The 21,994-nt window shown below is 44.8% G+C and overlaps 1 protein-coding gene across 1 annotated transcript in view; it reads right to left on the bottom strand.

The window, feature by feature from the left end:
- Positions 1-21,438, bottom strand: part of RNF11 (ring finger protein 11) — a 31,345-nt gene extending 9,907 nt beyond the window's left edge. The window contains exon 1 of the mRNA XM_059821923.1: positions 21,276-21,438. Coding sequence (XP_059677906.1) covers positions 21,276-21,398 — 123 coding nt within the window. The 5' untranslated portion in view covers positions 21,399-21,438. The remainder of the gene's footprint in view (positions 1-21,275) is intronic.
- Between the last annotated feature and the right edge of the window lie 556 nt (positions 21,439-21,994).

Genomic DNA, 21,994 nt, shown 5'->3' with positions numbered 1-21,994 from the left:
GGTTTCTCTGGCTCAAGAGCCATATCCTTGGGTACGGTTCCACTAACTGAATTCTTGTTCACCAGCTTCATGTCGGTTTTAGCTGTCCTTCTTACTTTCTCCAGTGATCCCATCAAACATCAGGCTGTGAATTTCTTCAGGAAAGCAGGTAACATACACACCAACACATCCCAGACCATCAAATTGCTCACCAGAGAACTGTCTCCATCTCTCCAGACAGCCCCACTGACAGCTCCACTTACAGAATCAGGCCACAACTTCTCAGAGGTAACAAAGTCCTCTTATTACAGCTCCTAGAATGTTTATTTTAATAGGGATTTTTTTATATAGGGAGGGAAAAAGATTCGTAAACAATTTACAAAAATCCATGCTTTTCTGTCAAGTTGCTGCAGTGAGCAAAGCCAGGAACAGTTGGCCCTAAACATTAAATTAAGGACACTCAGGCACAAAATGCAGCCTCCTGAGACCTGTACACCTCAAGGACTACAAAGCCAAGCAGCTAGGTAAGGAGAAAATCTAGCAGAAAGGGCCAGCAGTCATTTCTCCAGCTGGTGGAACAGCACGTGCATGCGGATCATCCTACCCCCTAAGCAAACCACAACATCTGCATTATTGGTACATGTTCTCTCCTACTTACACCAAGTGTTTATCTTTGCAGAAACCCCTTCTTATGCCTGGCAAGTGCAGACAGTTATTACAGTGCTATGGCTATGTTAAACACAGCACTTACGGTTCAAGCAAGACGGTTGCTGGAGAAATTACGAGCAGATTTAACAACAAATAAAACCCTGAAGTTTTGGGAAGAAGAAAATGGTCCTGTAGTGGAAGAGGTTGAAAACAAATAAATCTCTCAGACTGTCTCCTCTGCTGAAAGGTACAGACTGAACCTACTGTGTCCCAATCACTTACTGCTGTGGAACTGCTGGCTAGCAGGAAGCAAAAATAAAAAAGAACACCCCAAACAAACAAATCCAGTTAACATGTTTTTCGGAGCTTGCATTCAAGCGTGAGAGATGGGGGAAGCACTCTGGAGCTACGATGGAAAAGCTGACAGAACGCTAACAGTCCATGCAGAAATAGGAGAACCGTTCACACTTCCTTCATACACATATTTACTTTCTGGAAAGGGTAACTTGCTTATAGTATAAATCAAAGGGATAACAGCTAGAAATGCTAGTATTGATCATCCTGGGTAGCATGTAAAGTCCAGCCTGGACTCTCGCTATGCCAGGTCCTGTACACAGTGCAGCAAACAGGTTTGCTCACAACCTGCCCCGCTCGTCCCGTGATCTCAGACACGTGTGGTTTGTCCCAGACACCGTCCCCAATGCACACCCACCCAAACCACTTACTCAGAGGCTTTGAGTCACCTCAAGGTAGAGCAGACAAAAAAAGCTTAAGCTCACATGCACTCCTGCTTCCTCAGACACGAGCTTGGCCCAAATCTACCATCCCATAACCCCCAAAGCATTGCATCGCTCGGCCAAGTTCATGCAAGTCCCTTACACGAAGGGCTCGATATGGATTACTGGACAGGCAGGCACCCTAGGAAGAGTGGAGGCATACAGGTGACTTCAGGTGGACAATGCAATACACTAAGTCACAGTGTGCATTATTACACTTTGAACTAGCTACTGAGTCCCCAGACTCAGCGTAGCTGAGCTAAGCACACGCAGCCCCTGCTTACCTCCTGGTGCCGTTTCGGGGAGCTTGGGGATTGGGGCGCAGCTGACTCAAACTGCTCTAAAACAGTGCTGGCTCTGCAACACGGGTCCTGCCACACCTCCCTTGCACTGGCTGTAGTCGCTGGCTGTGAGGACACTGATCCGACTGACTCTTCACCTCATGAAAAGCAAACAAGCCATTACCATCGACTGTGCGATCGCTATAACCACTGAAAAAGTTGGGAACAGGGAGCCAAGAGGAAAATGGAGGAGTGCCACTGTCAGGGACTTAAGCCAATTGTGAAATCCTGACTCCAAACACTTAAAAAATAGCGAGAGTGCTAAAATTTATCTTTTGGCAAGAATTAGGTCAGCTTGAAGGCAATTCTAAGAACAAAACAGCCCTTCCGAGTACTTCAGGAACAAGGTAGCAAAATCACAGAGATAGGCCCTAACTAGCCAAGAGGAAAGGCTGGGGACAAAAAACCAAAACAGGGAGTAAACATGAAAATGCACATAAAGACACAAGCAATCCATCAGGGGAAGACTGCTGAAGTATAAATACAGGCAGTACTTCGTGTGTAAATAGATGTGTGTATGTGTATTTGAATGTGCTAGTTTGAACTAATAACACAATAACACATAGCAGAGAAATATTATGCACAACTAGGATGGATTTTAGAAAAAGTATATAGTAAGTCAGCTATCAAAGGATCAGTGAAATCAAGTGACGAATGATCTCATCTCTAGGCTCATAGTGCATGGTTTATCTGGGCATTATCATTCAATGACACAGCAGGTATCCTCCTTGGGCAAAGAGGGCTATCCCAAACGCAATTTAACAGCCTTGCCTAAAGCAAGTTTCAACACACATCCAAAACCATCCTATCAAATGCAAGTCCTCATACACCAAGGTCCTAAACCAGAACTTAAATAGACACAACAGCCCCAGCTGGAATGAGAACATCACCCCTGTGTCTTCTGGGAGGTGTCAATTTAGCCCCAGATAAGAGGTAACAGAGATAATGAAAACAAACAGGCAGATCAACAGCAGCTATCTCAGATCATCTACCCCCCCTCCTACCCTACACCACAACACAAAATACTTCTCGGTAGCCACCCAGTTGTAAGCAAGCACCAAAAAGGAGGTTTGAAAAGGGACATAGTAGTTCTTTTCACAGGGATACAGTCTGTTACCCATCCAAAATACACAGAAGAGGCCCCATAGGAGAGGGCTTCTGCAAACATTGACAGGGACCTTCCCCTTGACCAGGGAGCAGGTAAAGAATGGCTGATGAGGCAGAGCACTGCAGCCAAGCTGCGCCAGGCCTGGAAGGTGGGCTAGCAACAGGCTCCCCCCAGCAAGGTAAGCCAAGTAGAAACCTGATGGAGAATTTTCTATCAGGCCTTGCAGCAAACAGGGACTCAGCAGAATGGGACTCTCACACAGTGCAAACCTCTGCCAAACCACAGAGAAAGGAGAGAAAACAGATTGCTCTACTAAGGATAAACGACTTGGGAGAGAAAAGTGGTAACAGTCCACGTCCCATTGCAGAAGAGCTTCAAGAAGCAGACAGGGCTGATGCTGAGCTGGATCCGTGTAACCACAAAGCAAAAAAACCTGAAGCAGAGACTGCTGGCGTGAAGCATCTGCTTTGAGACCGTGTCAGTGAAGCAGCCCAAGACAGCAGGGTTTGTTTCAAAACTTGGGAATCTGTGTTATACTTCACTTGATCGTAACTTTGTACTCAATTTGAAATATTTTAATTGCCTTTTTAACGAAGCATCTTCAATTACGAATGCTTGCTCAAGCAGGAAGCTGCCACACCTTGGCAGTTTGATGGTACACCCAGATCCACAGGCCTTTTTATTTTCTTAATGGCATCTGAATTTCTATCACAGAGTGGATGTCCCTGAGATCCCAGTATGTGACTTGAAGCCTCAGCCTAGGCAGTGCAGAGGGGACTGGGCTATGCAGAGGCGGCCAGGAGGCTTTCTGAGGCCAATTAAAGGATATAATCAATGCTGTGTTTTGCAACAGCTTAACCACAGCTTTTTTTAAACATGTTCTGCATTAGCCTGCTAGAAAGCCACAGACAGACGAAGCCTCACGTACCTGAAGGATATGCAATATACCTGCCATATATTAGGGCACCTCAAACGCAGTACGAGTCTCTGTGTGCAGCTATCCCAGGTGTCACCGGCGGTGGTGTGCCGGCTTGGCGAGGACGTCCCCACCGTCAACCCAGCCAACAGCTCCTCCCTTCCGCCAGATCCCAGGCAACCGATGGGGGGATTTCTGGGACTTCCTCCACATTTTGAAGCTGAAGCTGGAAATGGTGTTTGAATCGGGGGGTACTGACAGCACCCTGAACTGTCGGGCTGTACGCAAAAGATTTTGGCACAGTCCAGCGTGCCTCATTGTGTGGACGCAGTCATCTCTCCCAGGCACACGCTCACTGCCATCTCCCACTTCGGTGAGAATGAACACACACAAAAAATGCAATTCGGCTATTTGTTTAGCATCATTTGTTAATAACATTAATTATTTCAACTCCGAGTTAATGAGCGGCAGCAGTAAACAGCCAAAGGCACCAATTGAGGCTATCGGCTCATCTCAGCCGGTCATTTATTAATCTTAAAGGAATGTCTCAGGCATTAAACGATTATTACTAAATCTGTTGGTTTGTTGTTTTTTTTTAAAGCAGTGCTCTATCTAAAAACAAGGAACAACTGCATGAATATTAAGGCCCACTAAATCTTGACGAAGCTCCACTTTTTGATGCAGTATTAGCAGTGAACACAAGGGCAATGTTTCTATTTTTTCCAGCGAAGTCTTGTCCTCGCAAGCAGTGACTCTGCGTTTTTAGCTCACAGGGCACAAATCCAAGTGTGATCTCATGCAACTGTCAAACCTCTTCTAACAGAAAAAAGGCCTGTGCCAAGAACAGGTAGAAAAATCATAAATAGCTCTCTCAGGAGTTGGTTGTACAAGCAAAATATTTCCAGATTTTGTTTTTCCTACTTATTTTAAGGTTTTCAATGCACAGAGACAGTTCAATGAGCATCTGGTCCTTTCTTTGTCACCAGAAAACACATGTTCATTTTACCACTATGTATGAAACATACAGCCAGTTGCTGGTGCAACCAGCACAAGCCACATACATTTGGCTTCACAGATGAATAAGGTACAGTGTCTGTCACTAACTGTATAAGCAACCACCTGCCTAATAAATATTTTTAGTTTGTGTTTTGTTTTGTTGTTGTTTTTTTTTTTTAATACTCTTCTTTGGAGCTTGCCTGTGCTGGTTTTACACCAAAACTACTTGTGTTAGTTTCAGCACAGGTACTTTCAGAGTAGGTGATTTGAAGGGGAAACCGAAGCAGGTCCAAGGCTCTGCAAGGATGAGGGGCGGGCAAGGGGAGCGCAGAGCCCAGCCCAGTCTCTGCAGCTGCCACGGCTCCCGTCTCACCCTGTTTAGCCCCAACGGGATGGAGGAAAACCTCTATTATATAGTCAGGCCATTCCCCTGCTTATCCCTGCTCTCATGGAAGGTGGCAAGAGCTTTGTTTGCATTGAAGTTGGCTTTCTGAAGGAAAACTTGAGGTTTCCACACTGGATTCATCCTGCTGACTGCAAGATCTACAAGTGTCCCCACTACTACCCCAGTAGCACACTTACTAAGAATTTTTAAGGGAGCCATAAGGGTTTTTCACTTCAATGTCAGGGACGAGGTAGTTTGTTTTAGCACATACCCGTGCAGCCACCGCGGTGACAGAGCCTGGCAGGAGCGGGCCCACTACCTGCCACCTCGTCACCACCGCACTACCAAGGACACGGCACTTGAGCGCCTACTTAAGTACTTGCCTGAATTAAGGCTCGGGCTGCTACAAAATCTCAGAAGAACAGAAAACTGTTTGAGAGGAAGGACATGAACACAGAGAGGTCATTTTTCTGAATATGGACTGACTGGTTGGAAGACAAAGGCCCATTTCACCCCAACGCACCCGTATGAGAGCAGCTGCGAAGGCTGGAGATCTCCAGCCTTAGCTCATCCATACGCAATGAGGGATCTTTCACGTTGTGTGAAGTACACCAGAAACCCTGAACGCCTAATATAGGCATAGATAAGATGCAGTTTTAGGGCTGGAGTTCAGAAGATCCCATGGAAATACAAAGGTTACCTGCGCAAATTTAAAAGCACTAATTTCCCAAGAACGTTACCTGTGACTTTCAAACACTATGGTTTAGACGCATGGGTACAAGGAAACTGCTCAGGCCCTGCACAGAAGTGTAACTCTGCTATAGGTGAGGTACGTACTACTGCCCTCAGCGGCAGAACTGAAAACCTAATGTCATTAACATGATGTTACCGACACTCTTTCAGGCTTTATGAAGATATAAAGAAATACTTCTGCTTATCGTATTCTCCTGCGTTAATGTTTAGGGTGGAATAACAGCAACAACAACCTCCTGCTACAGCCCACGTGATGACTAAAATAAGTTTTGCCAGTTTACACAAACACAGACAAACTGCAGTCATGATAGAACACCCTGATGGAGTAACACTGAGCTACAGGCAGAAAGCTTTGAGACAGTAAAGCTGGAGGCCTTCAGTGGATCAGACAGTAGAAACGGAGATAAATCAATCATTTTGGGAGATGGGCAGCCCTAGATGCTTCCTTGGGGGCAAAAAAAGGCCTGGGCATGGCTTTCCTCCATGAACTTTGGCAAAAACGAGTCCAATACTTGTCAAACGAAATCTGCTGAGAGCCATACAGGAAGTATCCTATGGAGCAATTTCAGACTGGCAGATCAGGTTGAAGAAAATTTCTTTGCTCCACTGAAGCTTTGTACAGAAATTAGCCTTGAAATAACTTACAGAACTGGTCCTGATATCACTTCATGCAACGCTGCATTCCTGGTGAGGTCTTCAGCATGTTATGGAATGGTTTACTCCAATGAGAGAGGATAACAGCTAGCAGCGCGTGAAAAGGCACTTGTCCCTTGGACTTCTGCGCTGCATGTTCTGCAGATTTAACGGAAATACTGTCTATGACTTCCATTATCAGTCACCACGACAAAATTTACTGCAAGATGCTGAGCAGTCAGCCAGGGATCCCTCAGTCACTTAAAATATGCCCTGATTTTTTTTTTTTATTATTTTTTTTTAATTTCACTGACTATGGATGACACAGACCAAGTTGCTTGGATATCATATCCACGAACAAACAAAATAAAAATAGACGTGTTAGCCTAGAAAAACAAAGGCTGAAAGGGATATAGGACTGATCTTTAAATAAATCAGGAGAGTAAACATCAGAAAAACAACTAAAGATCTGTTTGGTAAAAGAATAACAGGTGCAAGTTTGCCATAAATAATCTAGAAATGTGAAATAGCTTCTTGAGCCTTAGTTCTCGGTTGATCAAAAGAGGGTCCCTGTAGGAGTAGCAAGGGCAGAACTTAACCAGCGTCTTGTAAAAATCATACATTATCTGCAGAAAATAACTTCACTGAGCATGTGCATAACTATCCATATAGCCCCTTGTTCACAGATACCAGGAAAGAGTCCAATTCACACGCTTGTTAACATGCAATTTCCAATACTGTACCAAACACGGCTGTCATCCAAATTAATATAATCTATGACGCAGTATAACAACTAGCAATAATGCTTGTCACATTTAACTCAAGGCTAATTTAAATAAAGTATGGAAGATAACACTCATTAAATCTGAGCCTTGTTTTGTTGAAGCTATTATAAATGTCTGCAGACACTGTCACGTCCACCTGGAAGTTTAAGACACTAACAAAACAAAAGCTTTAAAAGTGAGTAAAGAAATTTTTTTAAAAAATCATTTTCCATCAGCAATTCTGTTTTGATCTCTGCTAGGTTGTCGATAGCCAGATGGAAAACACCTGTGGCAGAAGCACAAAGGTCCTTGGTCGAACCCTGTTTCCTGCAGCACAATCTACAGGTAGAAGCAGGAGTGAAGGCAGGGCTGAAAAAAAGACCTTTATAAAGCTTATTCTGCTGACTGTATGTTAGCTGGAAGTTTTAGCACATTCCGAAATCTCCAGCTTTACAAACCCACTTGTGTTGCTTGAGTAGCACCGGGCAGCTGCACCACTGGTGAGGGTATGGCCTGTGGCAAGCAAAACATAATGTCATCAGCAAACAAGTATACCTGGGATTATTGCACTCTACGTTGATATACAGGCACTTTATTGCGGGAACATGGTAACCATTCTGCATCTAGAATTTAAAAAAACATGTATCTTCAGTTTGATGATGAGTTACTTCAGTCTTTTTAAGGGAGAAAGGGCAATGGCTATTGGTCTAATTCAAATAGTCACATTCTGTCCAGCTGAAATGCCTTACTGTATTCAAACTGAAACCTGGCCAGCATATTTTGTGAAATAAACCAAGCAAACGTTAGTGGCAGCAAGCAGTCTCATTCAGAAAACGCTTTCTACAGCTTTGCAATGCCCCATTGCCCCGACAAAGTGCTGGGCTGTTTGCTTACCGGTGACCAACAAGGAAGGGTATCCCTCACTGCCCCAGCAGCCCCATCTCCTGTGGCTTTTGGGCTTTTGTTGTAGGTCTCCAAGCCAAAAATTAAGCCTTACCCGACCTAGTTCATGAGATACCATTTTTACAGCTTTTTTGTATTTACTGTTCGTGTTCAGCATTACTGGTTCTGAATTCAGAAAACTAAACAGAAAGGTACCAAGCAAGAGGGTTCGAGCTATGTAAGAGCATGGCATTACCATAGAAATGACAAGAGTTGGTAATGCTGCATAAGCAGACTCATGAAGAAGCAGCAAGATTTGCTTCTGAAGTTTATTTCTTGAAATAGGGTTTTGTCCCTCAGTTTGCTTTAAATAAGACTGGCTTCAATAGGAACTAATGGCCTCTCCCGAGAGCCACCAAACTAGAATAAGGAGTCACAACATATAAAACAGGACAGCCAAATTGAGGTGGTCGGCTTAGTTTCTGCTCTTGCATACTTATGTAACTTCTTAATTCTAAACGTTTTAGACAACATGGAGGTTGTTTTATTAAAAGCCACATACACTGGCAGTCCTCACATATGCACAAAGGTAATCAAACCCCTAACAGCAGTGACAAAGCTTGCCAAGTTATGTTCAGACTTTGGAAACCATCCACAGAGTCATAACTGGAAGGCTTGTGTGAGGAAAGAGGCAGAGCAGCACCCCACAATGCAGATGAATGATGTTACTGTAGTCAGTTGTGTCCCAAGGGATATCACAGTCTGCTGTGCCACATGAACAGGCTGTGAAAGTCTTCACCCGTTCCTGTAGTTACCAAATATACTCATGAACTGTTAGGTTAATATTAACAAAGCATCTTTAAAGCAGAAAATAGTGAGGAAAAGCATCCAAGCATCTTTAATGGTGGTTGTGGTAGAGAGAATTATATTCTTTTATTATGTTTTGTTTGTTGTTTTGTGGTTTATTTTTTTTTAAACCAGGAAGATCACATTTAAGAAAAATGAAATTAAGGCTTTGCCTACATCAGAGATTTGTCCTGAAGCAGCAAAATCCCTCCAACTGAAAGCACCGCCCCACTGAAGTTAGAAATGGCACCTTTAGACTGTATTTCATGTACAGACCATTCCCAAATGCACTCGCTGACTGAACCAGTATCAGATAATCATTCTGTTCAGGCTCTGGTATGCAGTTAAGTCCAGGTATATCCTTAACTGCAACACAGAGAAGCTAAAACTCCTGTAATACCTGGTGGTAATAGCACACATCTAATACCTGACACCTCTAGACCTTTCCAGAGATGTCACAAAGTAAAATGCAATATATAGATGGCAAAGAGTGCAGATAAATCCAATCTCCACCAGGATATCAGTTCGGTTCACTAAGCTGACAGGAGGAAAATAAGAGCAAGAGAACCCATTTCAGACATTTGAAGGGTATGAGCTGACTCACTGAGGTATCAGATAAGCACCAGAGCCACCACGAAGAGACTGTGGAGCACATAGCTGTAAGTGGAAAACATGAGGGAAAAGCAAAGCAATCCATTTTGGCAGCAGAGGATGGTTAGATCAGACCTCCTTGCGCCAGAAACATGGATGCGCACAATGCGGATCACCGGGCATGCCACATTTTCGCCCGATTTCATCTCATGGTCAGCTGAACAGAGAGATAGCCCCCCAGCCCCTCCTTTGGCCTTGACTGCATTCACTCCCCAGGAGTGTCTGTCAAAGCCATTATTTGTAAGTGCTGGAGCAGAATCCTGCCTCAAATCAAGTTAAAACAAACCCTGATGGCAGTTCCCCCACGTGCCGGAGGTGTACACACCCCAACACACGGGCACCGATGGTTTCTACTGGCAGCCGTCCTCGTTGTGGTGAAGGCCCCCAGAGAGGAGTATGTGGTGTCGTTAGACAGCAGCACTGCCTTCAGTGACACGGAAAGTACCCTTCTCTCCCCAGAAAGGCTGCAGAAGCCCAAATAGCTCAAGCTGCTGACACACTGACTCAGATAAGCTCCCCTGTATTTAAAAAAACGCCTTATGCTGACAAAGGGATGGACAAATTTCTCTCAGCCTACAGTACTCTTCACTGTTTGACTCAGTTCCCTAAGGTGGAAACATTTGCCTGATCCCTCAACACCAACAGCCTGCTTGGTAGCATCTGTTATGTAGCTGTTACTACCATTTTGCCAGTTTTTGCTTTCCCATAAAAAAGCTGCCGCGCCAGCAGTGCTGCTTGGAGGAATCTCCGTCTTGCGTGATCCGACCAGAGTGAAGAACACACTGACCCCAGGATACCACGTTCAGAGTCCACTGCAGAAACTCCTGACGGCACGAAGGCATGATCCAAGTCACTCCTTAACCAAGAGGTAATTGGCCGTTATTCAGCCACAGCACATTGAGGAGACACAGAGACATGAAGTTCTGTGTGCTGCAGCTGGGAGTTTGGAAGTCTGGCCTTCACCACACTGGAATCCAGACAGCGTCATGTCCATAAGATCTATTTACTAGATACCAAAAAAAGGGTATGGATAAAACACCCTCCTTTCCTACCTCAGCCTAAAACTGTATCTCTTTTCTCCTCAGTTTATCAGCTCAGAGTAAGTGACAGCTACAAAAAGACACTTCAGGAGAAGCTATATATAGGATGAAGTGAACTTTTCCCCAGGAAGCTCTAGATCTAGGTCATCTTGCTTTGTCTGGGAGGTGGGAAAAAACAGGTTACTCATTGAACAAGAACACAGTTTATAGAGGAAACCAAAGATTACTTAGAGTATGAAATTTTGTGTGGATAGTATTTTTTCTTTCCTAAAGGATTTTTAAAAATAAAACTAATTAGTCATTAAACATTGTGTCTCCGAATACCTGACTCTATCTATCATAAATCAAGAAACCTACTATATTTACAAAAGGAATGGGCATTCTTTAGTAAACTTACTTTTAGTAGTTTAGCCACACAGAAAAATAAATACAACAATTTTGTATTTTATTAATATAGTTTCCACTGAATACAGCAGTTAACTGCTTTCTGTTAAGCAACAGTACAGACCAAACCAGTTTAGCACTTTGGTATGTCTGTAGTCGAGCAATGCTTACACCTGTTTGCTCAAAACCTGAGAGCAATCACTTCTCCTTCTGAACTTTAAATAAAATTAATTTATTCGGGTAAAATAAATACTGGTCTTAATCTATACTGCAAAATTATACTATGTCTGAATTACAGATTTTGACAACCATGTTAATAAAATGCTGTGATTAACGTTCAGTGCACAGAACAAACTCTGTATCTGGGTTTAATTACAATGATGAATAAAAGTCAGACACAGGCATCGTCCCAGAGTAGTCATGCATTATACTGTCCCATATATACTGAAATAATGGAATCTGATGCACTTTGATCTCTTAGATAAGTCTCCCACAGCTCTGAAACAGAAAGGGCAAGAGCACCGAGCCTCATCCAATTCTGCAACGTTTGCACACTGAGTCATAAGGGATTTGTATCCCTCACTACCAAGATGCATCTTATGGGAATAAATAAAGTCAGATAAATATTGCTCCATTTCCCTCTGGCTAGAGCTTGCATACAAATCATCAGTAGAGCCATACAGAGTGATAGTGGTGAGGACTATAGGGAAACCTTACAGCCTCTACAAAACTACTGTCCAAGTACATATAGCTATGTTACAGATATATGTCAGGGTTACACTCTAGTCCGACTTTTTTTTTTTTTTTTGAAGCAGTTATACCATGACAGAGATTAGAAACTGGCAGCATCTGGTAAACTTAATGGTTTTAATCATGGCTGCAGGACAGCAGATTCCTTGCTTTTGTCCAAACCAGCACTGAAAGATTTTTTGCTCACCACTGGATATTCATGTGGCTTCATTAAATTTTATTAGTCATAAACCAGGCGTTTTCTTGATGCTTCTAGGACCTCTCTTAACAGTCAAAACTCTAATGGCATATGGGCTAGCTACAATCCCAAGCTCTAGAAAACTCAGAATTGTCAGCCAGCTGAGATTTGTCTTTGACTGAGGATGAGGTTGTCCCTGCATGGGCATTTGGCCTTGGAGTTCAGTGAAGTACGTACAAGGACTGCTTCTGAACTACACCTCTAGAAATATAAATTGCTTCAAGTGGGGAAAAAGCAAAACGAGAGGACACAGAGGTCTCTCCAGTGTCCAAAAAATACCATCAAGGGAAAGATGTTTCAGTATTACAGGGATAATAGCCTGCACATTCATCGCTGCATGCTGGGGCCAAGGGAGAAACTGAATTTCCTGAGTCACAGTTTCTCTCATTCCTCCCACAGTTTCAGTCCTCCCCCAGGCACCTCAGGTCTACATCATCCCTAAACTAAACTAGCAGCTAAAGACAGAGGCAGGATGAGAACACTCAAAAATCAACCCAGCCTTTGATACGATGGTATGCATGCGCGCACGTGTGCGAAGCAGACAGCATGTGTAAGCATTCTGGTGGATCAGCATAAATGCCCAATGCAATAAACCAGCTGGTTGTGATTTGGCTGACGCAACTGCGGTTGAAAGGACGGTCCTTTTATCTCCTCCTCCAGTTGCTGCATGCATCTGCTGTTTGTCCATGTCACTGCGCACCGATCATGGCCCAGCAGCTTTTATGCCACCGGCATTCTGACTTTCTTCTTCACTGATGAGAAACAGAGCGGCCAGCAGATAGATTCCTATGGAGGACTGGTAAATAAAACAACCACTCTCTATAACTGTTTGGTCTCTTGGAAATTGTTTCATTAGTTCAGAGGCAAGTCACAGTTGATTTGCTTTAGTCCATTCCACAGATCATTATCTCTTCAAAACATGAACCTAGTTTATTTTCCCTGGTTCTGAAACCAAAGTCCAGATGTGCGGCCAGCAACAGCTGCTGATCACAGAAACGAACCAGGGGTATATACAGGAAACGTAAGAGCTTCCTAAACACACTGTGGTCCTAGATTTTGGGGAGGGTGGTATTGCTTGTTTGGGTTGGCTTGCCTGAAAGAATGCACAATCTCCCAGCATAATGAAGATTCATCATCCTGATTAGGCAAGATTTCTTATTACCATCTCCATGGCCTCTCCATTCCTGCTAATCGAGCATCTGGAACACAGGCTGCCAAATAAACACTGAACTATCAGATTCCAAAACAGATTTTAGGAGTCTTCCCTACTGCCTTAAACAGATCTTCTGATAAAGCTCCCTCTCTACAGCAGCAGGTTTGTCATAAATTCCTGTAGAGGGTCACTTTATAATGGAAGAATATTATTTTATTAAAACCAAATTATCACAGAACACTTTACAAGTAGGAATTAAATTACTAAGCATGCCTGCCCTAAAGATAAAGTTTCTTACTCCTTTACTTCTCATTTTAGGGTGAGGAAACTAAAGCACAGACCAGTTAAGTGATTTGCTAAAAGTTACAAACTAAACAGAAGACTGAACTAAGAATGATGAATGCTTATGCTAGGGCTGCTAGAGTGATTTCTTGGTAGATTTGGGTGGTTTTTATTTAGATTTGGGGGTGGTTTGTTGTTTTTTTTTTTTGTTGAAGTCCACATTGCAGGTTTACCCAGCAAGAAGCTACACATCGACTCTAGCTCTGCTGGGACAGGTTGCTGCTGCAGCTGCCCACCAAGAGGCTGGCAGAACTACAAGAAAGATGGTAACTTCTACAAAAACACATCCTACCTTCAGAAAGCAAGATACATCTTCACTTCTGAGACCTTCACAATGCCAGGGCAAATTTTTCTTGTGGTCTAAATCAAGACTGAAGCTTGCTTTGCCTTTTAGAGTTAGAGAATGGTGACTCTTCAGCTTTTTCCCCTGGAGAGATTTTATTCTAACTCAGCCATGACATCCCTAAAAACCTTCTCATTTTTTAATTCTTTGGTCTCTTAGGAACTGTTTCATTAGCTCATAGAAAAGTCATGGCTGATTTGCTTTAGTCTATGCCACAGACCATTACCTCTTCAAAATATAAATACGTTTCTCTTTTTGTGTCTATGGGGAGGCAATAACAAGGACAAGCAGAAAGATCGGAAGACACAAGTCTGTCACAAGCAAGTGGTGTTATTTTTAGTTTCTTGACCTTACATTCTGCAACCAGTTTGACTACAACCATTACCAGCGTCTGCGGAAGTGTTCATTAAACCGAGCTTCTTTCCCTTGTTTAAGTGATGAACAGGGACAGACCTTGTATAACATCTTAATCCAACTTAAGACATTTCTTGCAGAAATCCATGTAAACCAGCAAGCAATAGTCCATCAAATATGATTATAAACATATCCTGTTCTTCTCAAAATTCCTCTTGGAAAACCTGCCCAAAATGGCTAGGAACAGATCTTTACCGATTGCCAGCTCAGCAACACTGAGTCTAGAAACTAGCTCTGATTTTCATAATAGAAAGATGATAACAGAGAACTTGAGCATCAGCATACGCTTCCCATTTCCTCTAGCCATGTCTAACACATAATTATAACCAATTGGAGTTAAAAAAAATCTATTTTAAGCAGGCAAAGAATTACAATATTCAGCCAATATTCATTAAAATATTCATTAAAGCCAGTTTATGAATGGGGATTTTCAAGATTAAAGTTACCTAACTCTGTGATACCACCTGGTATCCTTTATTTTCAGGTTTGCCTGCCCTCCTCTCTTCTCCCCCTGCCCTCCCAGCTTTTTTCACTAGTAAAATAGAAGATGGCACCAGCCAGCCAGCCTGGCAGGCTATGCTGAAACCAGTATGCATTAAGACAGGAAATACAAGTGCATAGTTTTTTCTGACTGTTGTCTAGAAAGGAAGTTAGACTTCGCACCCTCAGGAAAAACTTTCCATCTAGCCCTGATAACCAGCAACAAAATTCTCTAGACTACTTGCTAAGATCTTCAGACATGGAAGGAGTCAAGGCATGTCGTTCACTAACCAAATAACCTTAGATGCTATTACAATGACTTTCACGATAAATACAATTCATTACTATCTGGATAAATTAACTGTATATCCCTACACAGGGATACCATATATCCCTATTGCTTTGCACATACAAGTTGTTTACCAGAACTGCACCATAAGACATGGAGGGCTTACAGATTTTCCGAATGCAGCCATCTACATTGTATTGCAACAATTTATCAGGAGTGACTTTAGCACTCCTGTTTAGCACCCCTCACTACAAGAAGGGCATTGAGGTGCTGGAGTGTGTCCAGAGAAGGGCGATGAAGCTGGTGAGGGGTCTGGAGCACAAGTCTGATGAGGAGCGGCTGAGGGAACTGGGGATGTTCAGTGTGGAGAAGAGGAGGCTGAGGGGAGACCTCATCACTCTCTACAACTACCTGAAAGGAGGTTGCAGAGAGGTGGGTGTTGGTCTCTTCTCCCAAGTGACAAGTGACAGGACAAGAGGAAGTGGCCTCAAGTTGTGCCAGGGGAGGTCCAGGCTGGATATTAGGAAAAATTTCTTTACGGAGAGAGTGGTGAAGCATCGAACAGGCTGCCCAGGGAGGTGGTGGAGTCACCATCCCTGGAGGTGTTCAAAAAACATGTAGACATGGCACTGTGGTACATGGTTTAATGGGCATGGTGGTGTTGGTTGATGGTTGGACTTGATGATCTTACAGGTCTTTTTCAACCTTAGTGATTCTGTGATCACTTGTTCATTGCTGAGAACCAGTTATATAAGGTAGCTTAAGTGATCATACTCTTGAAAAGAAGTAAACACAAAACATCGCTGGCTTACTCTACCATTTCTCATCCACGCAGCAAACTCTCAACTTCAGCTCCTCCATCACTCTCTCTCTCCTGACTGAAGCTGATCTCCACCTTGGGCACTGCTGCCACAGGGTACTAGCCAGCAACACACCAACAGAGAGACACCCTCGTCTGAGCCCCTTTGAAGTTTCCACTAGTCCGAGGAATTGTGGATTGGAGCGGTATTTCAGTTCACACCCACAAATGCAACTGTAATTCATACACGTCATCAGTGAGATGTGGAGGACAAGCAAGAGAAAAGGGCAAGACCTGCACATGCAGTTTTTAAATATATTCCTTTCTCTTACATGAAAGTAAACTTACTAGTTGGTTTGCTTTTTTTCACGGCTAGCTTTCCATATGTAATGTTTTCCCATCGCATCTTTCCTCCTCTTATGCTGTTCCAACCTATACCGACAGTTCTAGCTTTGCACAACCACTCAATGTCAAATTATAACATGTTATACTACCGTAGTCTTCCTTCTTGTACAATACATGCAGAGACGATAAATAATCTCATTTGCAGCCCAAGAGAATTTTAAATGGATGTTTCTATAAATGAGTGCAACTCCTATATCAGAATCAATTTGGTTTGCAACTTTTAATAATATTAATTACCACACCTTTAGGAAGACAGCATCAGAACACCAATATATATTATATTACTTAAGTCATAAAATAAGTCATTATGAGAATATAATAAAAGCTTTGTTGCTCTGTTGAACAGAATACATCCAACACATGCATCCACAGGGGCAAGTTTCACACCGAAATGCAGTAGAATACTTCAATAAAGTTTTCTGACTGTTCAAACTGGGAACTTCTTCAGCTTCTTGGATAAGCAACACTCCAGGGCTGCATCTACTGCCAGGCTAAGGGGATCCTGGAGGGTGTCTTACCAGGGGACCTAGGGCACTGTCATCACAGGCTGCTGTGCCACCTCCCTGAACTTGAGACGGCCAGAACGAAGCATGACAAGACAGATGGACGGGGATGAGGGTACAATGCGTACAAGTGATGCTCAGTTAACACAGCAGGCCCAAGGAGGCCATTACAGCAACCGCAATTTAAGAGAAGCCATGAGACATCCTAAACTGCACTTTCAAAACCTGCTATCCCCAACAGCTTTTGGAAGATTATGGTAGCATGACATTAGGTTAAGCTTATATTTGTGATCTCTCATCTCATTTTGTGCCTACAGCCTAATCAAAGGAGTATCCAGGTCAAAAGGTTTTAAATTAATCCCTCCAAATAAGAAAACAAAAAACCAAAAAAACCCCACACCACAAAACAAAACGCTATCCACTAGATCCACTGAAATATTTTATCCGGGCCTCCAACACAACACAGAGTGGTACTGACTACCGGAGTGTGCTTTGGATCTCTTCAGATAAAGGGGGGAAATATTTTATTAGTCTATCTGCCACATCAACATTTCATATGTGCTTTTATGAGTTCAGTACCAATACCAAGAACCTGCATTTACTTCTCATGCTTTTAGCTCATTAATTTAGCAAGTAGTATATATCTTTTTTTTAGAAGAGTGCAGCATATTTTGTCCACAGCAGTACTTTTTAGAAACTTAAGAGAGAAAAGATGTCAAGTATCCTGTACTTTACTGCATAACATTCCAAAGTTTAATAAACTAGCAAATTATTTCCTGCACCTATTAAGGAACTATTTAAGAACAGAAATAGGAGACAAGCATTAAGAAAAGTGGCACATCTGTTCTGAAAAATAAAGTCTTTGAGAAGAACTACTAGAAGTAAGAGAAACTGGAAGAAACAGTGAACTTGTATGGAAAAACAGCAGAAGGCATATTGCCAACAGATGGTGAAGAAGTCATACACAGAAAAGGAAAACAAACTTGAAACCATACTCAATTTTGGGGACTTGAAAAAAAACAAAACCAAAGCTAACTCTCTCCTAATCACAGATTCACTGGTTAAAAATGGAGTTGCATGTGCTTAGCATGTGCTTAGAAAAACAGTTTTAATTTCTGGGTTCTAAAGTGGAGACATCCAAAATTAGCGTCTGTCTATGACAATGTCGGTCCACTCTCGAAATCACTTCTTTTTCCCCCCTATACACAAACACACTCCTTTTTTGGTGTTTTTTAATTATTTCCCATGTTAGCCGTTCAGCTTGATGCACTGGAAAATGGCTGATATTTTAATGGACCACGTCCTCATTAACTCTGATACCTGTTTAAAAAGATGGTTCCTCTCTGAAGCCTTTCTGCTGTAGCTTATAACACGTACTGCCACAGAAACTGAGAGCAGAGACAGGTATAAGCGGAGCCTCTGAATGGAAGTTTTATTTCCCACTACTCCATGTGTCCGCACTGCCAATTCAATTCTCAATCTCACTTTTGGAAGCAGGAATTTTACACAGCTGGTTCAATAGCACTCACTGATAAAAGAAATTTGACATGCAATACTGAAATGATCATTGCGGGTGCATTTTGCAGTTAGAAATAAATAGCTAAATAAAAATTATGGCTTAACAAGATTCCCATATGGATGCCCATGGCACAATCCTGCCAGAACATGAAAAACTATTTTAAACGTCAAAATAATACAGAAATTAGTTACAAGAGACATAGAAGTTGTTTTCTACAATGGCGTATCTTCACCCAAGCAGCTTCCTTCTCCTAGTTCGCATACCTTGCAAGATCTATTCAGGAAGTTGACACATCATTGTTACAAACCCAAAAGAAGCAAACATACCAGATTTTATTCTCTTCTAAAATATGTCTGCTTTACGGCTGAAATTTCAGTAGTTAGATTTTAAATTTTTCATCTCCTAGTTTCTTGCACACACTGCTAGTTGCCACAAGCTAGTTTTCAAACTCATTTTATCCTCTTCCTTGCTTTCCTTCTTCAGGTCTATATATTCTCATATACACTCTAATTCTGGTTAAGATGCTGTGAAAGAAATAATTATCACACACAAGGACAAAACTCCCAAATTCCCATTTGTAACACTGAATCCAAGCTGCCACCTGAAAGTTAAAATGAGACAGTGACCTATTGCTAGCACAACAGCAATAACGGAGCATAAAGAATTTTCACCTTTGGAGTCTGTCTTGCGCATCTTCTAAACCCAAAAAATTCAAAATTATAAATCCCCTCAACCTCAAAGTGCATGAAATGCTGCACAATATTGTGGGTAAGGCCCTTTTTTTTAAAAAAAAAAAAAAAAAAAAATCACAAACCGATGTGGTTCAAAATCTGTGGAAAGAGTAGCTTTGAATTTAGACTATACGAGATGCAAAATGCTACCTTAAGGTGAAGCTTTAGGAATTGCTAGGATCAGTGGAGGGGCTTTCAGGACAGCCAGCGACATTCAAGACAGCCAAGTGCCTATGGGCGCATCACTCAATGCTACACAGCTCTATTCAAACGAGGCAAGTTTTGCTATGAATATACTTACTCAATAATAGACACCTGTAGGTTCATTTATTTTACTGTCTAGTGTGTTCTCAGTCAACCATCCACACTTATGAGCAAGAAGTTCTTAATCAAGAAAAACAATTAAAAAAAAAAAAAAAAGAACAGCGACGGAGGACGAGTGCTTATCTACCACTGAAATCCACACGAGAAGGCCTGCATAAGGCGTATACTCGATTTGTGACTCTTACAAGAGCAAACAAGTTGTTTTCAAAGGGAAAAAAGAAATCCACAAGTCTTCCTAGAATCACAGATGTAAATGCAACAAATAGCATGAACAGTCAAACTTTGTATGTTTATTTGACAAAAATAAGACGCATTCCTGAACCACATGGACAATTCAGTCTTAATTTAGAACAACACGACCTTTAAAAAAACTTATCTGCCACCAAGCACTTTATTTATTGGACTTCAGCAGACGTAGTTTAAAAGTGAGAAAAAAAATTCACCGCATCAAGAGATTTATTCTAATATTTAGCTTTTGCACCCAAACAAACCAAACGGGCACACACTGCCAAGCAACACCAGTGCTGCTTCACTGCAGCAGCAAGGGCTGCTACGTACGGGGCTTCTCTTCAACACTTACGGGGCTTCCTATGAGGGCTGCAATTCTTGAACTTGTAAAGCATTTGTAGATTACGTGTCTGCCCGGTGAAATACTTCCTGCAATTTTGTTAATTATATGTCAAGGTCTGCAACTACTAAGTGACTCCCACCCTAGAAAACAGAGAACTCTCAAGTCCCCCTCCAGAATGTGTGTCTAAACTGTTATTTCTATAGCTTTCTCTGGAACATATCCTACTGTCTCAGATAGGAAAATACTTTTAAAACTTGAGTAAGATGTGCAGTTATACCACCGGAATTTCCCCCCCCACACATTTTTTAGTGCTGTACAACCGTTTACTGTAGATGGCTTGTTTAGGGCAATATACATTTCTGTGTATGGGGATGGAGATGACAAGGAGCAGACAAGTGCAACCCCAAGTTCAGCTTCCCCTCTCCAGGGCCGCCCCTCCGAGAGCGGCCAAGAGCAGGGCTTTCACATGAACGGCATCACCGCTCTACCTCAACGTTACCCTCCGCTGCGAGGAAAGCCGTGAAGAAAACACCCGGCCTTCGCCCCCCCGGATTCGTCACCAAGATGTAACTCAACACATTCTCTCAGAGACAGAAAGAAAACGGACAATGGGAAACACTTCCCCGCTGGTGCCCCGCACGGCCGAGGGAAACAGGAGCCACTGCGCTGCGAGAGTTACTTACTGGGGATCAGACGCCGCTAAAAATACGGGAGCGGAGCCGGGGCGATGGTGGACGCGCCCGGACAAAGCCCGGGCAGTGCACGCGCCCGCGGTCCCCATCCCGGAGCGTCACCCGCGCAGCGCAACGCCAGACGGTGATGTCACCGCGGGCAGGCAACAAAGGACGCGGCACCGGCCGGACGGCCAGCGCCTGCCCTCCTCCTCCTCCTCCTCCGCCGGGACCCCGCGGCCGCCCCCCGCCCGGCGGCGGGACCGACCCCCCCGCCCCCAGCCGGGCCCGGCCCGCCCGACGCTCCCCGCCGGCGGCCGCCGCCGGAACCTCGCGCCCGTCTGCCGAGAGGCCCGAGCTGCGAGACTGCAAGAGACAAAGCGGCTTCCCCCCCCGGTACGCGTGAGCGGAAAGGGAGAGGTTCGGGCAGCCGCCCAGCGCAGGAGCGGCGGGGGGGGGGCGGGGGGGGAGTCGGCGGCGGCCCCCAGCCCGGCCCTCAGGGCGAGCGGCCTGGCGGCTGCCCCGCGCCGCGGCCCCGCGCCCCTCTCCTCACCCCCTTCCCCAGGGCCCCGCCGCCTCCCGCTGCCCGTCCCCCTCCAGCCTCCGCTCCCCGCCGCGGCGCTCCCCGCCCCCTCCCCTACCTGATATGGCGGCGGCGGCTCCTGATCCGGCTCAGCCCCGTCCCCGTAGCTGGCTCTGTCCGACTGGGACTCGTGGAGCAGCGAGATGTCATCCGAGGTGGGGGACTTGAGGCAGTTCCCCATCTTCCCCCCGGGGAGCGGGGCTCCCCCTCCGCCGCCCCCTCCTCAGGCACGGACCGCCAGCCCCCGCCGCCGGCGGCTCCGCGCCCTCAGCCTCCCCGCCGCAGCGCGCAGCCCGCAGCCGCCCCGCCGGGGAGGCTCATGCCAGCCCCGGCCCTAAGCGGCTTAACAGCAGCCCGGCCGCCTCCCGCTCCGCTCCGCAGCCGCCCCGACCCCCGAGCCGGGGGGGCGGCAGGACTGGCCTCCCACCCCCCGGGGGGGCGGCGTGGGGCAGCGGGCTCCGGTGGGGTCCGCCCGCCCCGCGGCAGCCCGGCGCTGTTCTGCTTCCCGGTCACCAGCTTCCTGCGCACTGGGCTTTGTCGCACAGGCCGCCCTGGCTCCTCCTCTCACTCCTCCCCGCCGGGCCAGGTTAGCAGCAGCAAGGCCCCGCTCCGCCGCGCTCGGCTGCGGCCCCGGGGCGGGAGGAGCCCTGCCCGCCCCCGGCGGGGCGAAGCGAAGCGAAGCGGGGGGGGCGTCCGCCCGGCTGCCGCCGCCTGGCGGGGCGGTGGGCTCCTCCCGGCCCCCAAAATGGTGGGTGCCGCTTTGCTCCACCCCCGGGA

Source organism: Gavia stellata, chromosome 10 (assembly GCF_030936135.1).
Source record: "Gavia stellata isolate bGavSte3 chromosome 10, bGavSte3.hap2, whole genome shotgun sequence".
NCBI classification, from domain to species: Eukaryota; Metazoa; Chordata; class Aves; order Gaviiformes; family Gaviidae; genus Gavia; species Gavia stellata.
This window is presented reverse-complemented; position numbering and strand designations above follow the sequence as displayed.